Source organism: Scardinius erythrophthalmus (assembly GCF_964197995.2).
Source record: "Scardinius erythrophthalmus genome assembly, chromosome: 1".
Lineage (NCBI taxonomy): Eukaryota > Metazoa > Chordata > Actinopteri > Cypriniformes > Leuciscidae > Scardinius > Scardinius erythrophthalmus.
This window is the reverse complement of record NC_138221.1, coordinates 22046022-22071745: the sequence shown is the minus strand read 5'-3', so window position 1 is coordinate 22071745 and position 25724 is coordinate 22046022. Positions and strand designations below refer to the sequence as shown.

Below are 25724 nucleotides of genomic sequence, written 5' to 3'. Positions count from 1 at the left end.
CGTGACATTGTTGGGCCAATGGGTGGCCTTTACAGCATCATTAGCAGTTGCATATTCCAGCCCAGTGTGAATGTCTAAAATGACAAAATCAAGAATGTTCAATGTCAAAATTATTTAATATCTAATTAGTTTAATGTCTTTTTATATTCTTGACATGAAACAATGTAAATCTCGATGAATGAATGAGGAATCAAGAATAAATACCAACCTCTTTGTTCTTCAGTATCATGATGTTTCATTTTATTACATTTTTCTGATGATCAAAATAATTTTATTAACAAGGGCTGCAAGAACTAATTGATGAAATCGATCATGAAAATAATCAACAACCAAGCTAATTATAGATTAATTGTGTCTGCTCAATCATGTCAATTTACAGCAGTGAAAAATATTTCTATGGACAAAACGCATTTGAAAAATAACATTGTTGGAGAGCACAGGAACTATGTTGTTTCTTTTAATTTTATTATAAGTTTGTGTTTACAGCACTCAAATTGATTTTATGTTGCTTAGCCAGCAACAGAGAAACTGGTAACCAGGGGCATGTTCAAGTTCAAAACAGTGTGCAACGTTTTGCTACGGTTTCCGGGTTGAACGTCATGTTTCCTGGAAACGGCGTGCACCGGTGTGTAACGGGGTTTGAGATACGTTTTCTCTTGTTTGGTGGGTGTGTCAGAACTGCAGTCCAATCAGCAGCAACATGTATATAAAGCATGCAGTATTAAAGTGAACTTGCACAATGGGTTCAAGGAAAGTAATTTACAAATGTGTTTGATGCAGCTCGGTATACGCAACAACTGAGGATATTAGACGACATGTTTGTCGTAAGTTTTATTGTAAAAATATAGGATATCAACATGATGCAGTTGTTTATATTTTTAGCTTCATTGCAAGTGTATGACATTTGGTATAGAAATAAACAATGGTAATTAAGTGCTTTTCCTAAAAATGAGAAAGAAAATACAGGGTATTAAAACAGTATGAACTACAAATAAAGTCAGTATGTGAGGCTAAATAGATGTGTTTTAGTCTGAATTAGGTAAGATGTGTGCTTCAGTTTCAGCAATCCCTTCACTCGATTGGGATGTTCTCTTTTGTTCTGGGCGGCAAGTGCAGTAACTGTAACATCGGGCATATTTTGTAGTATTAAAAACATATTTATACCGACTTCATCAGGCTCCGAAAATTCTTCACAAAGAACACAAAGAATGGCCTTCTCAGCTGCCATAGATGCAACTCTTGCATCATCAGAACAGTGTGTTCAACGCATCACAGTTTCTATTTAAAAAACATTGTGCAACGTTTTGTCGGGGCTGAACCCAGCCCAGGCAACAGACAAGTGACCAATCCTGAGTGGCGATGTCACTACACACATTCAACCATTATGGTTCGGCACGGTTAGCCAAGTGTGCTGAGAGTTCAGGGCCGAGAACGGTTTGTAATTGTGCTGTACCAGGCTCAAGTGGAAACACAACTGGAACCTTTTCTGAAGGTGGAAAAGCAGCTTTTATTTCTCAGCACATAAAGATGAACTACTTAATGTGATCTCAAGCCCCGTTCACACCGCCAGCGATTTTGTTGCTGCATGTCGCTAGTCTCTGTACAGTGAAGTCGCTTGTGGGCGTTCCTAGTGCTGTCGCTCTAATGTTATTGGTAGACTGCACGTCTGAGCATATCTATAGAATATACAATCACAAGTGTTATATAAAACTAAGATATGATTCTAATTTGACTAGGAATTGGTCTTAATAGATTTAAAAGTAATATTATGCTGTTGGTAGAGTGTTGTTATATTAACCACAGCAGTGCAGTGCATTAAATATTTAACTACATTAACGATCGATCAATCAACAAATTAAACTCACTTATACTGTCATCAGTTACTAAAACGTCATTTGAATTTGACAAAAAATCCATTTTCTTGTCCTTTAAAATCCACATAATGCAGGGGAAACTGTAAAATGAACTGAAAACTTATATAAATAAATAAATGTATGTTTCTTTTCCGTGCATCATTTTGTTATATCCATGTACTGTATGTGGGCACAGTCAAATCATAACAGTGAAATCACCCTCGAACTCTTCTGTCTTGCCTGCACTCGAGACGGTGACGTGAGCTCCACTGAAAAGTCTTCTTTCCTATTGGTTGTCACTAACGAAAATTGCTTCTCATTTGCATAAAGTTGAACATTTTCAAGTTTTGTCACTTTTGTCACTCTTGTCGCTTGACACGCCCACATTCTGTTGCCAACGGTCACTGTCGCTCGTGTCAGGGCTTCAGACTGTGTTGATGTGTTTCTCCACTGCATGGATCTTCATATGTGGCTTCAGGTTACTTTTAAAACAGAAACACTTTCCACATACAGGACATGCATGTGGCTTCCCCTTCGTATGAACTGTCAGGTGTCTCTTCAGGTCTGATGCCTTAGGGAATTTTTTTTCACAATGATCACATGTGAACGGCTTCTCTCCGGTGTGAATCCTCATGTGAACATTAAGGGATGATGAATGACTGAAACTATTCCCACATTGATCACATGTGAATGGCTTTTCTCCAGTGTGAACTCTCATGTGAAGCTCAAGATGATGTGTGTATGTGAAACTCTTCCCACATTGATCACATGTGAACGGCTTCTCTCCAGTGTGAACTCTCGTGTGACGCTTTAGACTATGTTTGGTTGTGAAACTCTTTCCACACTGAGTACAGGTGAAAGATTTCTTGGGTGTTCTTTTCTTTAAAAATTTATTTTTAGTCTTTGAGTGACTCAAAGGTTTTTCTCCAGGTTTGACCTAATGTTTCTCCTCCTTCACTTCACTCAGTTCTTCACTCTCCTCCTTCACTTCACTCAGTTCTTCACTCTCCTCCTTCACTTCCATCAGGTCTGAAATGAAAGAAAAACATTCATTTTCAAATTTTCTAAATAATGTAAATAATCCAAAGAGAGAAATATGGAGTGAATGGAGATGAATGCAACAGACAACTACTATAAAATATTACAATAATTTAAAACTTTTTATAAATTAATTGTACGTCCCTGACATTTTCCATGAATGAAGTACATTGATCTTCCAGTTATTTTTTAAAAACATTTTAGGCACAAATTCCATGTTTCTGTATTGAGAACTATTACATGTGTATGGAAGTAAAATAATGTCAAATGTTTTTGAAACAAAAAGCCTGTTGAATTGCACTACTTGAAAAAAATATGCATAGCATTAAGCATGTTTGCATTTTAATGCATTGTATTTTTAAGGCTTGCATTTTTATGGGCTGAAATTCAGCATGGTTGAATATTTATGCAGTGAAAATTTCAATTCAAAACTTCTCAAACACATTTTCATTATTAAAAATTCAATAATCCATATTAATCTTTCATATTTCACTTCCAAAATATGCAAACTGTTTAAAAATACAGCCTATAATATTCAACAGGCAATTTTCTTTCTTTTTGCAAATTCGCTCCCACAAATTCAGTGGTTCAAATTCGACAGAAAATTCTACGTTGAAATCCAGGAAAAGCAGTAGATTGCCAAGCATACTCTCCATCTGCTGTTAGTCAACCTCACCAGCAGGGGGTGCAAGCGCGTGTTGACAAAGACCAGAGCAACAGTTAGAGCAAACCATTCCATTCATAAAATGAAAATGATTATCTGGGTCAGAATATGCGGAAAAGATGACAAAGACACAAAAGTTGTGTTTATGTTTTATTCAATAACTTCATTGATACTTTCCCTGTGTACTCTACATATGCTTATAACTTTGGGTGTGGTCGACTTATTTTCACGAGACTTGTCTCCTTAGACTCCTGAATCCTTGCCGAGTCCAACGATACCAAACATGCTAGGTTTCGCCTTACGGTTTGTGTAGCGTTGTGATTTAGCGCTTAAAAAACATTTGCCGTTATCTTCGAAACCGCTAGTCCGATCGAGACGAAACCACCGTCAGAAGTTTGGAAACATAGGTCGATAGCTATACACCAATGCCCAAATGCGAAAATATTGATAGTAAGGGGTAGTAAAATCCAATCAAAGTCATGTGTCAGTCATTTTTTATGTGTTTTTTCATATAAATGTCTATAACTTCGAAGTGAATTGAGATATTTTCACCAAAATTGACACACATATGTATGGGCTCACTCTAAGGACACGTAAAAAAAATGGTGGGACTGAGCCTCTTGGTGGCGCTATAATAGAACAAAACATGAAATTCCCATATGCAACACTTGATCAATTAATACTCTCTCTCTCTCTCTCTCTCTCTCTCTCTCTCTCTCTCTCTCTCTCTCTCTCTCTCTCTCTCAAAATCTAAGTTTTTCCCAGAAGGGGAATACTGAAGTATTGAGGGAAACCCCAATAGCCTGCATGCAGCACATTGCAGCAATATAAAGTTAAAGCCACTAAACAACCAAGAGAAATATATGTCAACCTAAAATGTAACATTGGATCTGTAGGCTACATCCTCATCGGGGGAAAAACATTATAATCTCGTTCACAGTAGAGAAAGATGCATGTAGGCTACACAGGAAAAGTAACCGTGAAGACACTGAATTGAACATAAAACAGCCGTCATAATCACAAATACACTTACATTGCTGTAAATGAGTTTTATGAATGAATGTCTTGCTCTAACTGTTGCTCGGTCTTCGTCACAACACGCGCTTTTGCACCATCTGCTGTTAGTCGCAGATGGAGAGTATGCTCGGTAATCTACTGCTTTTCCTGGATATCAACGTAGAATTTTCTGTCGAATTTTAGCCTAACCACTGAATTTGTGGAAGCGAATTTGCAAAGAGTAAAAAAATGGAGCAAAAATTGCCTGTTGAATATTGTAGGTTGTTTTATTAAACAGTTTGAATATTTTGGAAGTGAAATATGAAAGGTGAAAATGGATTATTGAATAATGAAAATGTGTTGGAGAAGTTTTAAACTGAAATATTCACTGCTTAAATATTCAGCAATGCTGAATTTCAGCCCATAAATATGCAAGCCCTAAAAATACAACATATTAAAATGCAAGAGTGCTTAATGCAATGCATTTTTTTTCAAGTAGTGTAATTCAACAGGCTTTTTGTTTAAAAAACATTTGACATTATTTTACATCCATAAATATGTTTGATAAATGACACAATTATCTAACATGATATGAACTTTAAAACACACAATATTGCCATATTTTGAGACCAACATTTAGATTGATATTATGTTAAAATCTACTAAAACGCTTTAATTATTAAGGGCCGTTCAAGAAACACAAGATCAAGTGAATTTCACAGCGAGAAAGAACACAAATGTTTGTGGTAAAGCAGAGTAGATTGTAATTTTTGAAATTTTTAAATGATTCAGGTCAAAATTCTGGTAACATTGTTACAAATTGTAAACCATATATAAAATAAATGTAAAATAAAACAGTTCAAATATTTAAATTTAGTTTGACCTGATGTTGACAATCAATATGAAACCTTCACTTACTGACCTTTTGTTAAAAAAAAAAAATTCTAAAAGTGTTTATGTGCTTGAACGTTTCTAGCATGAATGTTCTTCAGCATCATGAATGAATGAAGAATAAACACCAACCTCTTTGTTCTTCAGGATCTTCAGTGTGTTTCATTCTGCAGGGTTCTGGATCACTCATGTTCTCACTTTCCTCTTTAATAAACTCAATCTTTACAGATTGTGTGTGCAGTTTCTCTCTGCTGTGGATTCTTTCATGCCGTTTTAAATCGCTCAAAGAAATAAAAGTCTTCTCACACTCAAAGCACATGTACTCTCTCACACCAGAATGAATTTTTTTATGTCTTTGTAAAGATTTCAGCAGTGAAAAACTCTTTCCACACACAGAACATGAATGTGGCTTCTCCTTCGTATGAACTGTCAGGTGTCTCTTCAGGTCTGGTGCCTTAGAGAATTTTTTTTCACATTGATCACATGAGAAAGGCTTCTCTCCGGTGTGAATCCTCATGTGAAGCTCAAGATGATATTTGTTTGTGAAACTCTTCCCACACTGATCACATGTGAATGGCTTCTCTCTGGTGTGAATCCTCATGTGAACATTAAGGGATGATGATCGACTGAAACTTTTCCCACATTGATCACATGTGAACGGCTTCTCTCCAGTGTGAACTCTCATGTGAAGCTCAAGATGATGTTTGTATGTGAAACTCTTCCCACATTGATCACATGTGAACAGCTTCTCTCCAGTGTGAACTCTCATGTGACGCTCTAGACTATGTTTGGTTGTGAAACTCTTTCCACACTCAATGCAGGTGAAAGATTTATTGGCTCTTTTTTTCGTCAAAAATGTAATTTTAGTCTTTGAGCGACTCGAGGGTTTTTCTCCAGGTTTGACATGATGTTTCTCCTCCTCCACTTCACTCAGTTCTTCACTCTCCTTCTTCACTTCCATCAGGTCTGACATGAAACAACAAAAAAATATTTTCTAAATAATCAAAATAATCCAAAGAGAGAAATATGGAGTGAATGGAGATAAAATTGATCCCAGATGCAACAGACAACTACTATAAAATATTACAATAATTTAAGACTTTTTATAAATGAATTATACGTCCCTGAAACTTTCCATGAATGAAGTACACTGATCTTCCAGTTATTTTTTTAAAAATATTTTAGGCAAAACTCCCATGTTTCTGTATTGGAACTATTAAATATGTTTAATCAATAACACAATTATCTAACATGATATGAACTCTACAACATTTTAATTATTAAGGGCCGTTCAAGAAACACAATTTCAAGAAAATTTCACTCTGAGAAAGAACACAAATGTTTGCAGTAAAGCAGAGTAGATTGTAAATTTGTAAAAAAAAAAAAAAAAAAAAAAAGATTTAGGTCAAAATTCTGGTAACACTGTTACAAATTGTAAACCATTTATAAAATAAATGTAAAATAAAACAGTTAAAATATTTAAATTTAGTTTGACCTGAAGTTGACAATCAATATGAAGCCTTCACTTACTGAACCTTTTGTTAAAAAAAAAAATTCTAAAAGTGTTTATGTGCTTGAATGTTTCTAACATGAATGTTCTTCAGCATCATGAATGAATGAAGAATAAACACCAACCTCTTTGTTCTTCAGTATCTTCAGTGTGTTTCATTCTGCAGGGTTCTGGATCACTCATGTTCTCACTTTCCTCTTTAATAAACTCAGTCTTTACAGATTGTGTGTGCAGTTTCTCAATGCTGTGGATCCTCTTGTGCCGTTTTAAAACGCTCACTGAAATAAAAGTCTTCTCACACTCAAAGCACATGTACTCTCTCACACCAGTATGAATTCTTTGATGTCTTTGTAAATACAACAGCCGTGAAAAACTCTTTCCACATTCAGAACATGAATGTGTCTTCTCCTTCGTATGAACTGTCAGGTGTCTCTTCAGGTCTGATGCCTTAGAGAATTTTTTTTCACACTGATCACATGTGAACGGCTTCACTCCGGTGTGGATCCTAATGTGATCTTTAAGGGATGATGATCGACTGAAACTATCTCCACACTGATTACACATGAACGGCTTCTCTCCAGTGTGAACTCTCATGTGGATCTCAAGACTATGTTTGCGTGTTAAACTCTTTCCACACTGAGTGCAGGTGAAAGATTTCTTGGCTCTTCTTTTGTTTAAAAATGTCTTTTTAGTCTTTGAGCGACTCAAAGGTTTTTCTCCAGGTTTGACATGATGTTTCTCCTCCTTCACTTCACTCAGTTCTTCACTCTCCTCCTTCACTTCACTCAGTTCTTCACTCTCCTCCTTCACTTCACTCAGTTCTTCACTCTCCTCCTTCACTTCCATCACGTCTGAAATGAAAGAAAAACATTAATTTTCAAATGTTCTAAATAATAAAAATGATTCAAAGAGAGAAATATGGAGTGAATGGAGATAAAAATGATCCCAGATGCAACAGACAACTACTATAAAATATTTTTATAAATTTTTTATAAATTAATTATACGTCCCTGAAACTTTTCATGAATGAGGTACACTGATCTTCCAGTTATTTTTCAAAAATAATATATTAAATATGTTTGATGTTTCCGGTCGAGGTCGGCTATAGAGGAATCCCTGCTCAGTCAGTGTGGAGAATGCTAACAGCCATTGGAATAACAGGGAAGGAGAGGAAGGCAGCAGCTCGCAGGATGGGGGAGGTAGCGGAAAGAGCCTCTTGCTGGTTATGGAGCAAGAGGGAGGAGTGACTTGGCCACCACTGCCGACCCACCATCGGGAGGGTGTTGCGGATAAGTGTCGAAACACCCAAGGAACGACGGGTACCGCCTGATGACATCAACCCCCCCTGGCCAAGGCTACATTCACTTAAGGTGAATGAAGGGGAGAAGCATTTTCGAATGTATTGGTAACTTAGAAACTCTGGGCAACCAGTGACTTCCAGGAAAGTCTGGGTGGCAACTGAGGAAGCTTCGGTGACGCTGAAAAGACAGCTGACCTCCAGGAAAGACTGGCGTGGGTGTATGAGGCTCATCCACAGCACTCGCAAGAGGGCACCAACTCAAGCTACAGAAAGTAATACAAAGCAATACCCCCAGAGTCTCCCGAGAGGGGGGGGGGGGGGTGAGAGACTCGTCAGGACAGATACAACGGTAACGGCCAGGAATGAAATATGGACACAGAGACGGCTCACCCAAACAACTTTAACCGGGAGGGCATTGGAAGTAAAGTGTCATTGCGGAAAGATCTGCAAGAACAAAAGAGGGCTTAAGATGCACCAAAGCCGAACCAACTGTGGAAAAGAGGGGTCACAGGAGCAGCGCACAGTGGTAGCACCTGGTGAGACGCAGGAGAGCTCCAGGCAGGAAGCACCCCACAGTACTGGAGATCTCTCAGCACCTGTGTCACCTCAAGACCTCAGGAGGGACCCACCTGATGCCACGCCAGGGAGCCAACTCCACCCTGTGAGGGAACAGATCAAATGGCCTAAGATGAGCGATAACAAAGAGTGGATTCAACTAGACCATGATCTTGACAAAGTGCTAGAAGCCACACTAGTAGGGACGGCTGAGCAGAAAGTCAATAGTCTTACAACAATAACCTATAACCTGGCAAGGGAGCGTTTTGGAATTCAGGAGAAGAAAATCAACATCAAATCTGCACATCAGCTAAACAGAAGAGAGAGGGAAATTCATCGATTAAGGGGAGAAATCAAGACTCTCACCAAGCAGTTTAAAAGAGCACTTGCTGATGAAAGGGAAGGCATCAAGGACCTGACGAGTCAACTCCGGGAGCGCCTCTGCAGACTCCGAAAAGCAGAAAGTACTCGGAAGAAGAGGAAGGATATGGAGAACAAAAGATCCCAGTTCACCAAAGACCCCTTCCGATTCACCAGAACACTGTTGGGTGAAGCAAAATCTGGAAGGCTGCCCAGCCCCAGAGGAAAGGTGGAGGCATTCTTGAGGGAGACCCACAATGACACCTTCAGAAACCAGGCCCTGGAGGCCAACCCAAGCATCAACAGTATAAAGACCCCGGAAAAAGAGCTCAACATCAGTGAACCATCCTGGAGGGAAGTCCAAGAGGTGACGAAGAAGGCCAGAACAGGGTCTGCCCCCGGCCCAAGTTGTATACCCTACAAGGTATATAAGAAATGCCCAATGCTTCTCCGGAGGCTGTGGAAGCTGTTCCGGAGGATTTGGAGAAACGGTACCATTCCATCAGGCTGGAAGAAGGCAGAGGGCTGTTTCGTGCCAAAGGAAGAGAACTCCTTAACCATTGACCAATTTAGAACAATATCACTGCTAAGTGTAGAAGGCAATATCTTCTTTTCTGTACTGGCCAAGAGGATGACCTCGTACATGACAGAGAATGGATACATCAACACTGCCATCCAGAAAGGTGGAATTCTAGGCTTCTCTGGTTGCCTGTAACACACCAGAGTTCTCAGTCAGATGATCCGTGAGGCTAAAACCAGCAAGGGCAACCTGACTGTTGTCTGGTTGGATTTGGCCAATGCCTATGGATCAATCCCTCACTCCCTCACCCATGCAGCATTAGACCACTACCACATCCCGCAGCACATCAAAAGAATGATCACCAGCTACCTTGGTGGAATCCAGCTAAGATTCAAGGCAGCCAATTTCATAACCCAGTGGCAAAGCCTGGAAAAGGGTATCGTAACTGGCTGCACAATCTCACCTATCCTCTTCGTCATGGGAATGAACCTCCTAATAACAGCTGCGGAGAAGGAAGCACGGGGTCCAAGAATGGAGTCAGGCATCCGACAACCCCCAATAAGAGGTTACATGGATGACCTTACCGTGACGACCACAACACATGGGGAGGCGAGGTGGGTGCTAACTGTTCTTGGCCACATGGCAACGTGGGCCAGAATGAAGTTTAAGCCAAAGAAATCCAGGAGTTTGGTGATCAGGAACGGGAAGTTGACCAACAGGTTCAAGATGCATGTGCAAGGGGAAGTGATTCCATTAATAGAGGAGAATCCAATCAAGTGCCTCGGAAAGAGGTTCGATGACTCACTTACTGACAGGAATAAAATATCCAGTACGGAAAAGTAGATGGAAGAATGGCTGTGGAGGATCGGGAAAATCAGGGCTCCCTGGGAAGTTTAAAGCTTGGCTGTATCAACATGGACTGTTGCCAGGACTCATATGGTTGCTGACTGTATATGAGGTCCCGATGACATGCGTTGAAGGAGTGGAGAGGAAGATTAATAAGTACCTCCGAAAGTGGTTGGGAATCCCTCCAAGCTTCACTTCAGTAGGCCTCTACATAAGATCAGGGCAGCTCCAACTTCCTCTGTCATCCATAGTTGAGGAATTCAAAGTTGCAAAGTGCAGAGTCGTAATGACATATAGAGACACACAGGATGAACAAGTCAGACATGCAGGCGTCATCACAAGATCAGGTCACAAGTGGGCAGCTGATTCATCTGTTGCACAAGCTGAGAGCATGCTGAAGCTACGTGATGTCATTGGAGCACCATGCTCAGGAAGACAGGGTCTTGGAACCTCACATTTCCAACAGTGGAGGAAGGCAGGAACCAGTGAAAGAAGAGCCATGATTCAAGAGGAGGTACGGAACCTGGAAGAGGAAGGTCGAAGATCAAGGGCAGTGGACCTAGCTTCTCAAGGGGCCTGGATCAGATGGGATCTTCCCAAGAGAAATATTACCTGGGCAGACCTATGGAGACTGGAACCGTTCCGTATCTCCTTCCTGCTGAGGTCAGTGTATGACACACTCCCAACCACAACAAACTTGTGGGGTATGAGAGAGGACCCATTAGCCGCTTTCCGACCGGAGGAACCTTTTCACAGTTCCTAGAACTATTGGCTATAGTACCCGGATGTCGGCGTGTTCGCACCGCAGGAACTAGGAACGATTTTAGTTCTAGGAACTCCATTTGTAGGAACTAATTTAGGTCCTACTTCAGAGTAGGGTCTAAACCAGCGCTATAGGAACTATTCGTGACGTTAGTGTACGCTGATTGACCGAACGCACGCGGAACACCAGCACCTGCCATTTTTAAAACAGCTAGAATGTAAACACATTGTAGCCTATATATTTACTCCATAAACTAACTATACAAACATGTAAAACAGTGATAGATGGGTCTCTAAACCTTAAATGCTGAAGAGAAAATCCAACGCATATTTGAGGGGACCAAGCCAAACATGATTATGTAGGCTAATAACCTTTTTTCATATACTGTCTACTTTCTATAACAGTTCTATCTAATATGATATTAAACAGTACTGTGTTGCGTTTATTGGTAACAATCGTAATTAGGTCATATATGAAATATTAGCTCGAGCAATATTCAAATTTGGGGAAATATTAAAATCATAACTCATAGTCATAATTAATAAATTTCACATATGCTATTACCTTACCTGCTAATTATCAAAAATATTTCATTCTATAACTGGTCTCTCATCAGTCATTCGACCAGCGAATACTTTGATTATACCAGTTAAGAAGGAATATTTATATTATCAAACCTCAGACAAATTCTCTCCTGGCCGTGGATGCAAATTGCTGGGTTTATGAATTAAAATAAAGAGCTAGTAGCCAGATCTTATCGCAATTTCATTGACAATTACATTGGTGGGATTGTAACACAGAGTCAGTCAAAGTATAAAAGATTTATTTAATCAAAAATGACACACAAAGGATTATATGCATATAGGAAGTAATATAGGCTAATCTACGTACGTAACATTACACAAGACACACAAACGTTTAAACAAACAAACATAAACATGACTTGATCAGAATGAAAATAGGAAGAAAGTGAGGGAGAAAGTATGGTAATTCACAAACAGAACCTTTTTAAGAGACAACTGTGAAAGCAGCTTCGAGAGAGATCATTTTATACGTTACTTGCGATTCTGTTCCTTTGTCTGTGTGAAGCTGGGCTTCGGGACCACGTGCGTATCTTGGCTGGACCGTGTCTCATCGATTTGTAGGCTTGCGTTTCGCGTGAAGTTCTTAAAAACTCACTGAATGTAACATTACCGAGGTACGGAAGTCTCTTCCCGGTGCGGGAAGGGCGAGAAAACTTGGTTACAAGACGAGAATGGATTTTTACATTCGCTTTGTTCGGATGAAGGCCCTGTCCCCTCTCTCTCGCTCCGCTGCACATGGAGCAGGGAGGGGTGAGAGTGCAGAGTTCAGAGTTCGGAGTCACGAGGGTGAGAGCGTGTGAGAGCAGAGAGAGTGAAGCGTCTGCTTGTGTTGTGGTTTTAAAGCAGCGCGGGGTAACGCCCTGTTTGATGACGGGACCCAATGAAATCCTTCGCTTCTGAGGCGGGAGCGTTTCATTGTTTGTGAAGGAACGCCTCTTCTGATCTACACATAAAAATGCATTAAAACTTTAATACCACATTATGTCTAGGAATAAACATTTTGTGCGGAATATAGTTTCTATCTCTGTATAAAGAAGATACTTACGATCCGTAGGATATCACACCCTACATTAATATCAGTTAATGAAACAGATACATCTCAATTGTATCAACACACGTGTCCATTACATCTGCAGAAGGGCATAAATATCTCAATTTATCCCATCACATCCCATAGACAAGAAAACTACATTAAAACATTTTGATAATGATTCATGCGTGTGTGTAACTTGTATTTTAGGAGGTTCAGAGTGACGAGGTGTGTGTGTGTGATTCAGAGCGGGTTTTCTGTTGCGATCGGAATGTCAATAATGTCTTTGAAGCTCACACTGTGGAAAGGGGGAAGTGGGTCGTAAAAGGGATTCAGTTACCTCTTGCCAAGTCTGTGGGACTTAGAAAGTGTTTTCACTTTTAATTAGTATATAAATTAAAAGTCCATTTTTACCCATCGAGCCATAGTCGTTACATTCCCCCTTTTTTGTTAGATAAAGACCTCGGAAGGACTTTATCGAACAACAAATTAGCGCAATGGTCGATGGCAAGTGGCTGATGACTGAGGACTCAGGTCAAATGAGGTTTAGGTGAGCCCCGGATCGGGACCCCCCCTTTTTGCGGTCCCATAGGAGACCACCAGACACGGCTTTGTGAGCTTTGCGGTGGCTGCTCACATTTGGTTGGGTCTGGTACAGGGTGAAAGCCAAGACGGGAGTCAGGGCGTGGTCGGTTGCTGTGGAGGTGCACAGCGCAGCGTCAGCTGCGGTCCAGGTATGGACACAGGTGAGGTGTTCAGGCTGGGCGGTTGCCCATGCTTGGAGGGACTGTGTTGAGTGCGAGTCCTGCCTTGGTGTTCAGGACTCAGGGTTGCTCTCTCCGTGCGATGCCGGATCTGGTGATGTCTGATTGTGGCTGCTTTCTCGCGAACCACCACAGCATCCTGTTAGAGGCAATAGGGAGAGAGAGAGAGAGAGAAGGAGAAAACACACGAAAAAAAAATTCCAGCGAGGGACGTCCTTGGTTGGCTTAGGACAGTCTTTTGTTTTCGCTGAGGTTGGGTTGCCGCATGCTTTTTTAATGTCCGGTGTTCAGCACATGGTGTGTTACTGGGCCCGCTTGACCCCCCTTTTGTGCGCTGTGACCTTACAAGCTGTGGCGCTGTGATGGCAACATGTGCACAATGCAATTTTAGAGTCCGGTGAACGCAGCATGTGCTTGGACTCAGAGAGCAATCTGAGTTACTGGCTTTCAGTGTTCAGATGTCGTGTGAGGGTGGTAGGTGGGGTAAGCGGTGGCATTGGACAAGTTTGTTCTTCAGAGGCCCGCATGACCTTGTTTGTACACAGCGGAGGCCGCGTTAGTGGCTCTGAGGCGTGCAGTGTGTTGTCAAAGTTCGTTTGTGCTGTGTAATCACTGCAATCTTGAAGGTGTTAGGATGGTCGTTGTGTGACCATGTAAAGTGTTCGAACCACCCCCTTTTCGATCAGTTTCCTTAGGAAAGTTGGCGTCTGAGCTGGTGATGTGATCGAAGGGTGGCTCAGGCTGATGTCGGTGCCGTCACTTTGTGAAGTGCTAGTTAGCATTGTAGCCTGTGTGTGGAAACAATGTTCTTGGTGTTGTTTCAGGTTTTATGCTTGGGCATAAAATGTCAGGCCTGTTCTATTGGTCCGTCCTGTGAAGGAGCTCTTTCAGCAAACTCAGGATGTCAGTTGTATCAGAAGTGGCTGCGCTGTCTTCATCTGTGGAGTAAGAAGAGTCAGGCTCACCAGTGTTCAGGAGAGAGTGGTTCCATGGCTGGTTGTCAGGGCTTAGAGTTCTGGACGGCTGGTGATTCTTGTCCCAGAATCTTTCAGAGTGCTCGCTTTGGTGCTCTGGACTAGCACTGTCACCGTAGTACTGCCCTCCGCTGGCCTGGAACGGTTCTGACTCTCTGTAGTTAAGACTGAGATCATGACTTAGCTGAGTAAGCTGATGGAGTTCAGCTCGGGCCATTCGTAAATGGGTTTTACAGGCCTTGATTTCAGAGTCTTTGTCTCTGAGTTCAATATGTGCTCTCTCTATGAGAGCTTCAGCCAGTTGGAGTCTTTCGTTGAGGTCCTTCCGGGCCGCTGTGGCTTGAAGCCGTAGTGTGGCTGTCTTTTGCTGCAGGTCGGCGTTGCTCCTTTCGCTGTCCCGGGCCCTGGCGACGAGTTTGAGTGCGAGGTTTCCGAAGATTTTGGACAGCTGCTCGTGGCTGTATGTCTGGGCTGAATCATGGGACTCGAACTGGTCCAGGTCTGTGTCCCGTTGCTCTTGGCTCAAGGTCGTCTTAGCGGACTGCAGGACAGGGTGAGCTCGACATCTCCGCTTACTGTTGGCAAGAGAGCACAGCACACACAAAAAGAAAAACAAAATGCAAGTTTGTTTTTAGGTTAATGCGCTAGACTCATACGGGCCGCTGCCGTTATGAGAATTTGGGCTAACTGATGCTGACAGTTAGCGGAGCCAATTGCGTGGGTACGTTTTAGACCCACAATATAATTTTTGGCAGGCGGTAGCCTGGTGATGCCAACATTGATCGTCACTCTATTATTCAGCTTTCCTGGGGGTCTCTCTATAAGGTTCTATCTCTAAGTGAAATGAGGGAACAAATCACACAGAAAAGAGAGATAAAGGTGAGAGCAGGGAAAAAGGTAAACACAACACAAGGAAGTGAATTGATCTGCAAATGAAATGTTGTAAACAATAACACGGGGAGCGTTATTTAAAATAGAGGCCTAAGCCTCTTAAACACTGCTAGAGTTCCTGATAGGTCCAGCAGGCGTGAGTTATCGGGACAGGATCTCGGACGAGGGGGTGTCTAAGAGAGAAGAATAGGCCAAACACCTAAAATATGACCAGGGGAATATCTAGTATTCTGTGGTTTATAATAAGTGGATGGGTTTTATCAACTTTAGTTTACCTGAAATGACTGTCGAATCACCGCAGTGCACTGAGGGGGTGCTGCCAATATATACACAATCAGGGATGAACGTTAGGCTTAATGTGAATTAAGGCTTTTTGGGTTCAACACATTGAGTAAATATGCATGCAGGAGTCAAAGGCGAAAGGTTTTACTAAACTTATGATAAAAACGAGAGGGAATTATGATAACTGGTGGTAATTATCAGAATAAACCCTCCCCCTTTTGGAGATTGGAGAAAGAAGAAAAGATTATCTGTGAGATAAAATTTTGAATAACAACACAGGCTTGTGATGCAGGAAAGGATTAGGCCTCTGACGTGGGTTTGGACCACAGGGGGGCGTAACTCCTTTCCACCTGGTTGAGCAGACACAATTTAAATTAAAATTCAAACTAGTTTAAATTAAAATTCAAATACACATGCAAGAGATCCAAAGATAACAGAGGGAAGAAAATTAGAATGATAGCAGTGAAGTATCCATACTAATTATCAAAATAATTGAATCGAAAATCGGAATGATTTTTTTTTCCAATCTTTACAATAACCTTTAAGTTATTAGAAGTGGTTATGGTTAACCACAATGTTGAGACACTTCAATGCAGACTTGAGGGGAGAAATGATAATCCGACCCAGGAGGACCACAAGGTGGCGTGTTCCCCCCCCCCCCCCCCCCTGGGTGGGCTCTCAATGGACTGAGTGAATTAAATTTTAAGCTCTAATTTGATTTTCTTTTTCAAATTAAACTCAAAATGTGACAGTCAAAAACAGAAGAGAGAATTTATCTAACTCTCAAATAACATCCACATAAACTCGGGGTTTTGAATGCATGTCCCATTTGAGAGCTCAGAAAAATTCAGTCTAGAAATGAAAGCATTTTTAGAGGAAACGCAGGTCTTATCTGATAGCGTCCACGAGATGGCGTTGTTGCGTTCGTGCAGGCTGACAGTAAGAGGAAGTGCTTGTTCAGATGACGTCAGCGTGGGGGCGTATACTCTGAGATCTGCCACACACCTAAAGGCTGCCCTCTAGTGTTGGTCAGTGTAGTGATTCAGCAACTGAGGCTTGCAGACTTTCTATGTCTTTTAAGAATCACAAATAAATTCTGGCTCGTTTTGCGCGCGTTTCACAAATGTGAATTACAGGAATTTTAACGTCTGTCTTCGATTACACATTTTACAGGAAACGGTTCAAATACACACAGGGATTAGGCTATCATCTGTAGTGTTTACAAATAGGAATTATCGTTTACTTTTTATGCAGGTATTTTTCATCTGCTAGTAATTACAGTCTCACATCACACAAAATTTCACTAATGTGAATTTGCATGCGTGGCTTCACACTGGGTAGCTAATCCAGCGTTTCACCAGGAGAGAATCGTTGCTAACGATTTAAGAAGGGGGCCCCTAGCGACTGAAATGGGGAAACTCGCCCAGATCAGATTTATGCCTCGCAGGAAAGAGGAGAGCATCGCCCTACTTCGGCGGTACTTAAATACTGATCAGATTTATACGTACTAATTAAGAGTTTTCTTTGTCTTAACAGTCGTTTAATTTTAATACTGCAGTTTATACAATTTAACAGTGACTAAATGTTTGCCATTTGTGGACACTGTTAATTTGTAAGCTGAGCTGGCTTTGTGCCTCGGTCAGCTGGGTGAGTTCGCTTTACGACTTTTCTCACAGTTCAACAACATGCATGCACAATTTTTAATCAACAAATCAATAAACTTATGACTGAAACTGAATTTTTCCACCAAGTAAAGTTTGAAATGCGTTGTGTTCTCCACCATAAACTGTTGCGTTTATTGGTAACAATCGTAATTAGGTCATATATGAAATATTAGCTCGAGCAATATTCAAATTTGGGGAAATATTAAAATCATAACTCATAGTCATAATTAATAAATTTCACATATGCTATTACCTTACCTGCTAATTATCAAAAATATTTCATTCTATAACTGGTCTCTCATCAGTCATTCGACCAGCGAATACTTTGATTATACCAGTTAAGAAGGAATATTTATATTATCAAACCTCAGACAAATTCTCTCCTGGCCGTGGATGCAAATTGCTGGGTTTATGAATTAAAATAAAGAGCTAGTAGCCAGATCTTATCGCAATTTCATTGACAATTACATTGGTGGGATTGTAACACAGAGTCAGTCAAAGTATAAAAGATTTATTTAATCAAAAATGACACACAAAGGATTATATGCATATAGGAAGTAATATAGGCTAATCTACGTACGTAACATTACACAAGACACACGAACGTTTAAACAAACAAACATAAACATGACTTGATCAGAATGAAAATAGGAAGAAAGTGAGGGAGAAAGTATGGTAATTCACAAACAGAACCTTTTTAAGAGACAACTGTGAAAGCAGCTTCGAGAGAGATCATTTTATACGTTACTTGCGATTCTGTTCCTTTGTCTGTGTGAAGCTGGGCTTCGGGACCACGTGCGTATCTTGACTGGACCGTGTCTCATCGATTTGTAGGCTTGCGTTTCGCGTGAAGTTCTTAAAAACTCACTGAATGTAACATTACCGAGGTACGGAAGTCTCTTCCCGGTGCGGGAAGGGCGAGAAAACTTGGTTACAAGACGAGAATGGATTTTTACATTCGCTTTGTTCGGATGAAGGCCCTGTCCCCTCTCTCTCGCTCCGCTGCACATGGAGCAAGGAGGGGTGAGAGTGCAGAGTTCAGAGTTCGGAGTCACGAGGGTGAGAGCGTGTGAGAGCAGAGAGAGTGAAGCGTCTGCTTGTGTTGTGGTTTTAAAGCAGCGCGGGGTAACGCCCTGTTTGATGACGGGACCCAATGAAATCCTTCGCTTCTGAGGCGGGAGCGTTTCATTGTTTGTGAAGGAACGCCTCTTCTGATCTACACATAAAAATGCATTAAAACTTTAATACCACATTATGTCTAGGAATAAACATTTTGTGCGGAATATAGTTTCTATCTCTGTATAAAGAAGATACTTACGATCCGTAGGATATCACACCCGACATTAATATCAGTTAATGAAACAGATACATCTCAATTGTATCAACACACGTGTCCATTACATCTGCAGAAGGGCATAAATATCTCAATTTATCCCATCACATCCCATAGACAAGAAAACTACATTAAAACATTTTGATAATGATTCATGCGTGTGTGTAACTTGTATTTTAGGAGGTTCAGAGTGACGAGGTGTGTGTGTGTGATTCAGAGCGGGTTTTCTGTTGCGATCGGAATGTCAATAATGTCTTTGAAGCTCACACTGTGGAAAGGGGGAAGTGGGTCGTAAAAGGGATTCAGTTACCTCTTGCCAAGTCTGTGGGACTTAGAAAGTGTTTTCACTTTTAATTAGTATATAAATTAAAAGTCCATTTTTACCCATCGAGCCATAGTCGTTACAACTGTTAGACAGATCGCTAACAAATAAACACAGAGAATGCGAGCATTGTTTGCTCTGGCGTTCTCAGCGCCGCCAAAATAAAGGTCCGTCGCGCCTTCAAAATAAAACTCACCGTGCTTGCGTCACTCCCTTACCCCCTCCTACCAGTTCCTATGGCCACTTGGCCAGTGCGAATGCAAACAGCAAACCCGAGTTTGGGGGAGAGTAGTTCTTAGAACTGTTTAGAAGTGGACAGTTCCTAGAACTAAGTTCCTAGAACTACTTGGTCGGAAAGCGGCTATTGTGCAAGCTTTGTGGGGAGAGGGGCACCATGGCACACATCCTGGCCGGGTGTAAAAAGCACTCACCCAAGGAAGGTACAGGTGGCGCCACGATAGGGTGCTCATGACACTCGCCAACACCTTAGAGCAGGAGAGGAAAAAGAAACGCCAGCCTCTTCGGAAAACAACTTCAATCCAGTTTGTAAGGGAGGGGGAAAAGCCACCAACCACAGCAACAACAAGAACCAGTCTGTTACAAAAGGGTCAATCACAGATGAAGGTCAACCTGAGAGGAAGGCTGCAATTCCCCCAGTTTGTCCAGACAACCCTGAGGCCGGATGTGGTGCTGTGGTCTGAAGAGGGAAAAAAGATCATCCTCATAGAACTTACAGTCCCATGGGAAGAGGGGTGTGAACAGGCCTTTGAAAGAAAGAGCACCAAATAGCAAGACCTGCTGCATGACTGCAGGGGGAAAGGATGGCAGGCTTGGCTGTTCCAGGGTCGAGGTCGGCTGTAGAGGATTCCCTGCTCAGTCAGTGTGGAGAATGCTAACATACATTGGAATAACAGGGAAGGAGAGGAAGGCGAGGAAGGCAGCAGCTCGCAGGATGGGGGGAGGGAGCAGAAAGAGCCTCTTGCTGGACATGGAGCAAGAGGGAGGAGTTAAGCTGGAAGCCAGGAGGTGAAGATGGGCAGTGACTTGGCCACCACTGCCGACCCACCATCGGGAGAGTGTTGCGGATAAGGGTCGAAACACCCAATGAACGATGGGTACCGCCTGATGACATCAACCCCTCCTGGCCAAGGCTACATTCACTTAAGGTGAATGAAGGGGAGAAGCATTTTCGAATGTATTGGTAACTTAGATCAATGACACAATTATCTAACATGATATGAACTTTAAAATACACAATACTGCCATATTTTGAGACCAACATTTAGATTGATATTTAATTATGTCAAAAACTACTAAGACGTTTTAATTATTAAGGGCCGTTCAAGAAAGAAACACAAGATCAAGTGAATTTCACTGCGAGAAAGAACACAAATGTTTGCAGTAAAGCAGAGTAGATTGTAAATTTTGAAATTTTGAAATGATTCAGGTCAAAATTCTGGTAACACTGTTACAAATTGTAAACTATATATATAATATATGTAAAATAAAACAGTTAAAATATTTAAATTTAGTTTGACCTGATGTTGACAATCAATATGAATCAAAAATACAAAACTGGTATGCACATCCCAAACACCCAGATTGGGCTCAGGTGCAGGACATCAAAATAACATAAACAAAAAAAGAAAAGTGAAGTCTGCACACTGCATGGTAGATAGATTTATTTAAAGGGGGGGTACAATGGGGTTTCATGTTTTCAGAGTTGTTTACACTGTTAAAGAGATGGATTCTCATGCTAAACATGGGCAAAGTTTAAAAAAAATATTTTGGACGAATAACAGAGAATTTCTGTGCCGAAAATCTTACTTCCGGGTTGGTACAAGTTTCGGCTGGGTTTTTTTCGATCGTGGATCTAATGACGTAGATAAGAGTGGAACTCCTAATATGAGCATTTCTCTCGGAAAAGCGCGCCCGCGCACACGTCGACCAGAGGAGAGAGAGACGGCGCACATCAACGCGCTTCAACAGGAAATCATCGGCAGCCAGCGCTGCATAGGATTTGTTCAAGAATGTCTTCCAAAAAGTGTGTATTTGGATGTGAGGAAAAGCTTACCGTGTTCAGCTTTCCAAAGAACCCAGTGTTACAGGAACAGTGGATGCAGTTTGTTTTTCCGGGGCAGCAACGGAGTGTAGCAAGTGCGGTTGTGTGTTCTGGTCATTTCAGTGACGAATGTTTTATTAACAAGGCCCAGGTCGACGCTGGATTTGCAAATCGTTTGCTATTAAAACGTGGAGCGATCCCAGTGATAAAAGACCCCATTCATGTAAGTACAACTGGATCGGATTTCTGTCTTTTGCTGGAAAGCTACCGCTTGACTCTATAGCTCCGCCTCCAGGAGCTCGGAGAGAATCGGAAAGCTGTATTTTTCTTTTATAAATATAATAAAACTAAACACTTTTTGGAGATATTAAGGATTCACTACTACTCTATAGGTACTCAAGATTAACATGAGATTAGGTGAAACTGTGCATGTTATGTACCCTTTAAAAGCGCAACGTTTCGACCATCAGGTCTTCATCAGGTGCAATGACAATCAATATGAAACTAGGGTTGGGCGATATGCTCCATTTTCATATCGTCCTATCGTCAGCCTGTGAGATCGGCGATACACGATATTATCGTGAGGGGGGCGGGCTTACTTATTTTGATTATTAACTTGCTTATTTACTCATCAATTTGCTTGTTTTATTACTTCGTTTTAAATGAGAATCTTTTTCTATTATGTTTATTAATAGGCTAAATCAGGTTATTTCCTGGTATAGTGAGGTAAAAAAAAGATCCTAATCATTCTTGTATCTGACTCGGAGTATTTCAACATGTCAGCGGGAAATTTACGGACACACATTATCCTCTCATGCCGTTACAGATGCAGCATTTTGACTACTTCTGCACGAGATGTGAACACGTTTTAATTTCTTGGGTCAAGAAAGAGTCGGAGTCTGCGATATATGTCCTCCTCCTACCAGTGCTCTCTCTGTCTGGATGCACTTCACATATGCGCACCGCACTTCAATAACGCAGGTTAATGTGTTTTAAATGCCGGGAGAAATCAGAGGCAAAAATCTAGTCGATCGATTATACGCCTACTTAAACTTATGACTTGACTCTGATAAAGGAAAACAGGTTAATCCGTTTACATGACCACATGCATTGTCAGTTTATTCAGCATAATCGAGTTAATAACGTGCATGTAAATGCGCTCATTAACTGAAAATAAAAGCAGAAACGGACTGAGCTTTCGCTGCATTAACGGCTCGTTCTCTCAGAGACGACGGTGGATATAACGGTAGGCTACAGCAACTATCTTAATTTACTGGCTTAATATTTCTCTTGTGGACTTACATTATTGACAGCGAAAAAATTAGAAGAATATTTCTTGTTAAACAAGTTTGAAGTTGCTTGTGATTTTCACAGATGGCAGAGTTTCACAGATGCTTCGTAAACTAAAGACTTTTATTTAATTTTAATTGATATAATATTATATATAATTTTATATATAATTTAATTTTATTGATAATATTATTATAATTAATATTTTGTAATTGTATTGTTTTTAGTGTTATAAGTGTCATTAAATATTTTGTTAATGTGCTATGGAAACAAAATACTGCACGAACAACGATGCCGCCTCTTCATCTTGGCTCTGTAGGCTATAAGAATGATGCGTCTGTTAAAACAAGCACTCTTGACAATTTGTGAATGGATCACCTTGCAATTAAATTTCGTTGTGGGATGTAGTTTTTTTTTGTTTTTTTTGTCTGTTTTAAAAACATTTTCTTTGAGGAGTCCTCATACGCGCGTGATGTCGCAAGTGTGGTTATGTGGTGATGTCTTATGAATTTAGGCAAGGCAAATATAATTGTAGTTCCTAATTAATTTAATAACTATACTAGCTTCATAATAATAATAATGATTTAATACATTAATGGGAAAACGAGCCAATTATCGTATTGATATCGTCAAAGGCATCTGCCATCGGCGATATCTCTGTCTATCGTCGATACACAATATTATCGTCTATCGGCACAACCCTATATGAAACCTTCCCTTACTGACTTTTTTTTTTTTTTTTTTTTTTTTAAAGGGGACCTATTATGCCCCTTTTCACAAGATGTAAAATAATTCTCTGATGTCCCCAGAGTGTGTATGTGAAGTTTTAGTCCAAAATACCCAACAGAATTTTATTTAAAGCATGTTTAACCCTTTAAGACCGACGGGAGTGCCGGCGTGTTGTGACGTCACAAGCTGCGTCATTTGACCATGCGTTTGACTCCCATTTGCTGTACCGGTATGTTTCTTTCTTTTCGTTATTGTCTTTTTATCATTGCTTCATTTTATCATTTATTTCTCCTTTACACACTCACAAATACACTTTTACAAATGCAAGCACATTCACACACACACACACACACGCGCGCGTGCGCACGTAACATTATGTCTAGTCTAAACGAAAGTACACGGACGCGGATGTTTTGGCAATACTAATTGCGTCCGATGAAGATGAACTCTCCATTTGCTCATCGGCTCCAGATTCCGTTTCAAGGACGAAGCCGACTTTCTTGAAGGAATAGATGTCCAGGAAGACAGCCAGGTGTGCAGCCAAAGAAAGAAATGAGGAGCAGTGCATTTTTTTTGTTTGTTTGTTTTACTTTTATTTTTGTAAACGCATATTACGCAATTTGTACAGACTCAAATGCGTGTATCTTAGAAGCTAATTTATGTAAACAGTTCAAATAAATTATGTATAGTTTTAAATTGTTTTATCAGGAAGAAAGCCAGGTATGCAGCCAAAGAAAGAAATGATATGCAATGCATTTTTGTGTTTTTTGTTTGTTTGTTTGTTTTTCTGTTGTATTTGTAAACGCATATTACGCAATTTGTACAGACCTATAAATGAGTGTATCTTAGAAACTAATTTATGTAAACAGTTCAAATCAATTCTGTATAGTTTAAAATTGTTTTATGCACATTTTTCACATTGACAAGTTTGAGGTTGGCATTTATCAAATTTCTGTATTGAATAAAATATGTAGAAAAAAATATGATTTTTTCTTTTTTCTTTAGTTTATTGCACTTTTGAGATATTTATTTGGTTACTATTGATTTATTACAAATATAGCCTTCAAATTGGGAGAGTAAGGATTATTTTGATGTATGGCATATGGAAATGCTCAAAAGAATGACAGCAGAGCATGTAAAAATACAAAGATATACTCTGGCAGAACTGTTCTATGGTAGGTCATAAAGGGTTAAATCATTTTTGGGGTCTGTGAAAAACGCACTGTTTTAGTGCTTCACCTTTAAATGCTAATGAGCTGCTGGTTCACGGGACAGGGGGCGGAGCCTAAGCAGCCGCGATCAGCGTCAGAACAGGGAAGATGATAATAATAAAACAGACAGTCACAGTAATGGTGTTCATTTCGACCATAAAAATGCCTACAGAGTCAGAGAATATATTCTGTATGGAGTTGGAAAGGTATAGTTTAGTTTAATTACGATTATAACCTATTTGGCATTGCTTGTATACACTATTAATGCAAGCCTGCTGTAGGACTCCGTCTGACGATCTAATTGTCTGAATGATGACATAAAATATACTGATGAGTTTAATAAAGTTTACTGTATGTCACACAAAAGATGAAGCATCAGTTTTTCTTCAGAAAATCACTGTTAGAGCTGAGTAAGCAGTATAAGAAGTATAAGAAGTGCATAAGTAACATAAGTAACAAATTTCTGTTGAGTTGAGGGAGGATTTTCTTTGAAAACAAAGTGAATCCACCTCGTCTTCACTGGCTAGCAGATTTCAAGAGTAAATAAAGAGAGCTATGTGAATGAATACATCCAGCTACAACACCTTCAACGCTTGGGAGATGCTTCGACGCTTCTCGTGAGTGCATTGCTGCAGCAATGTCTGATGTGTACAACTCGCAGTGAACTCGATCAGGGCGGGTCTAAGTTATAACGGCAGTGTCAGTCAACACTCGGGGGCGGGGCCTGTGGCTTTAGTGATGTCACTAAAGCCACATTCTGAAAACGGGTCGTTTGGAGAGACTGCTTTTGATTTATGGAGATTAAAAAAAAGGAGTGAGTGGATTTTTATCACTGTAGGGTGGTTGTGTACACACACTGCCAACACACATTTATGTCCAAACACCATACAAAAGTGAATTTTGCATAATAGGTCCCCTTTAAATCTAAAAGTGTTTATGTGCTTGAATCTTTCTAACATGAGTGTTCTTCAGCATCATGAATGAATGAAGAATAAACACCAACCTCTTTGTTCTTCAGGATCTTCAGTGTGTTTCATTCTGCAGGGTTCTGGATCACTCATGTTCTCACTTTCCTCTTTAATAAACTCAGTCTTTACAGATTCTGTGTCGTTTCTCTCTGCTGTGGATCCTCTTGTGCCGTTTTAAAACGCTCACTGAAATAAAAGTCTTCTCACACTCAAAGCACATGTACTCTCTCACACCAGTACGAATTCTTTGATGTCTTTGTAAATATTCCAGCAGTGAAAAACTCTTTCCACATACAGAACATGAATGTGTCTTCTCCTTCGTAT

At 40.5% G+C, this 25724-nt stretch overlaps 1 protein-coding gene across 1 annotated transcript; it reads right to left on the bottom strand.

The window, feature by feature from the left end:
- Positions 1–2098: 2098 nt before the first annotated feature.
- Positions 2099–25560, bottom strand: LOC308697028 (uncharacterized protein). The gene is made up of 4 exons (XM_081376065.1): positions 25436–25560; positions 7078–7803; positions 5575–6408; positions 2099–2882 (listed from the first exon to the last, which is right to left on the bottom strand). Exons 1-4 carry the CDS (start codon positions 25491–25493, stop codon positions 2791–2793), a joined length of 1710 nt encoding a protein of 569 aa, XP_081232191.1. The 5' UTR covers positions 25494–25560; the 3' UTR covers positions 2099–2790.
- Between the last annotated feature and the right edge of the window lie 164 nt (positions 25561–25724).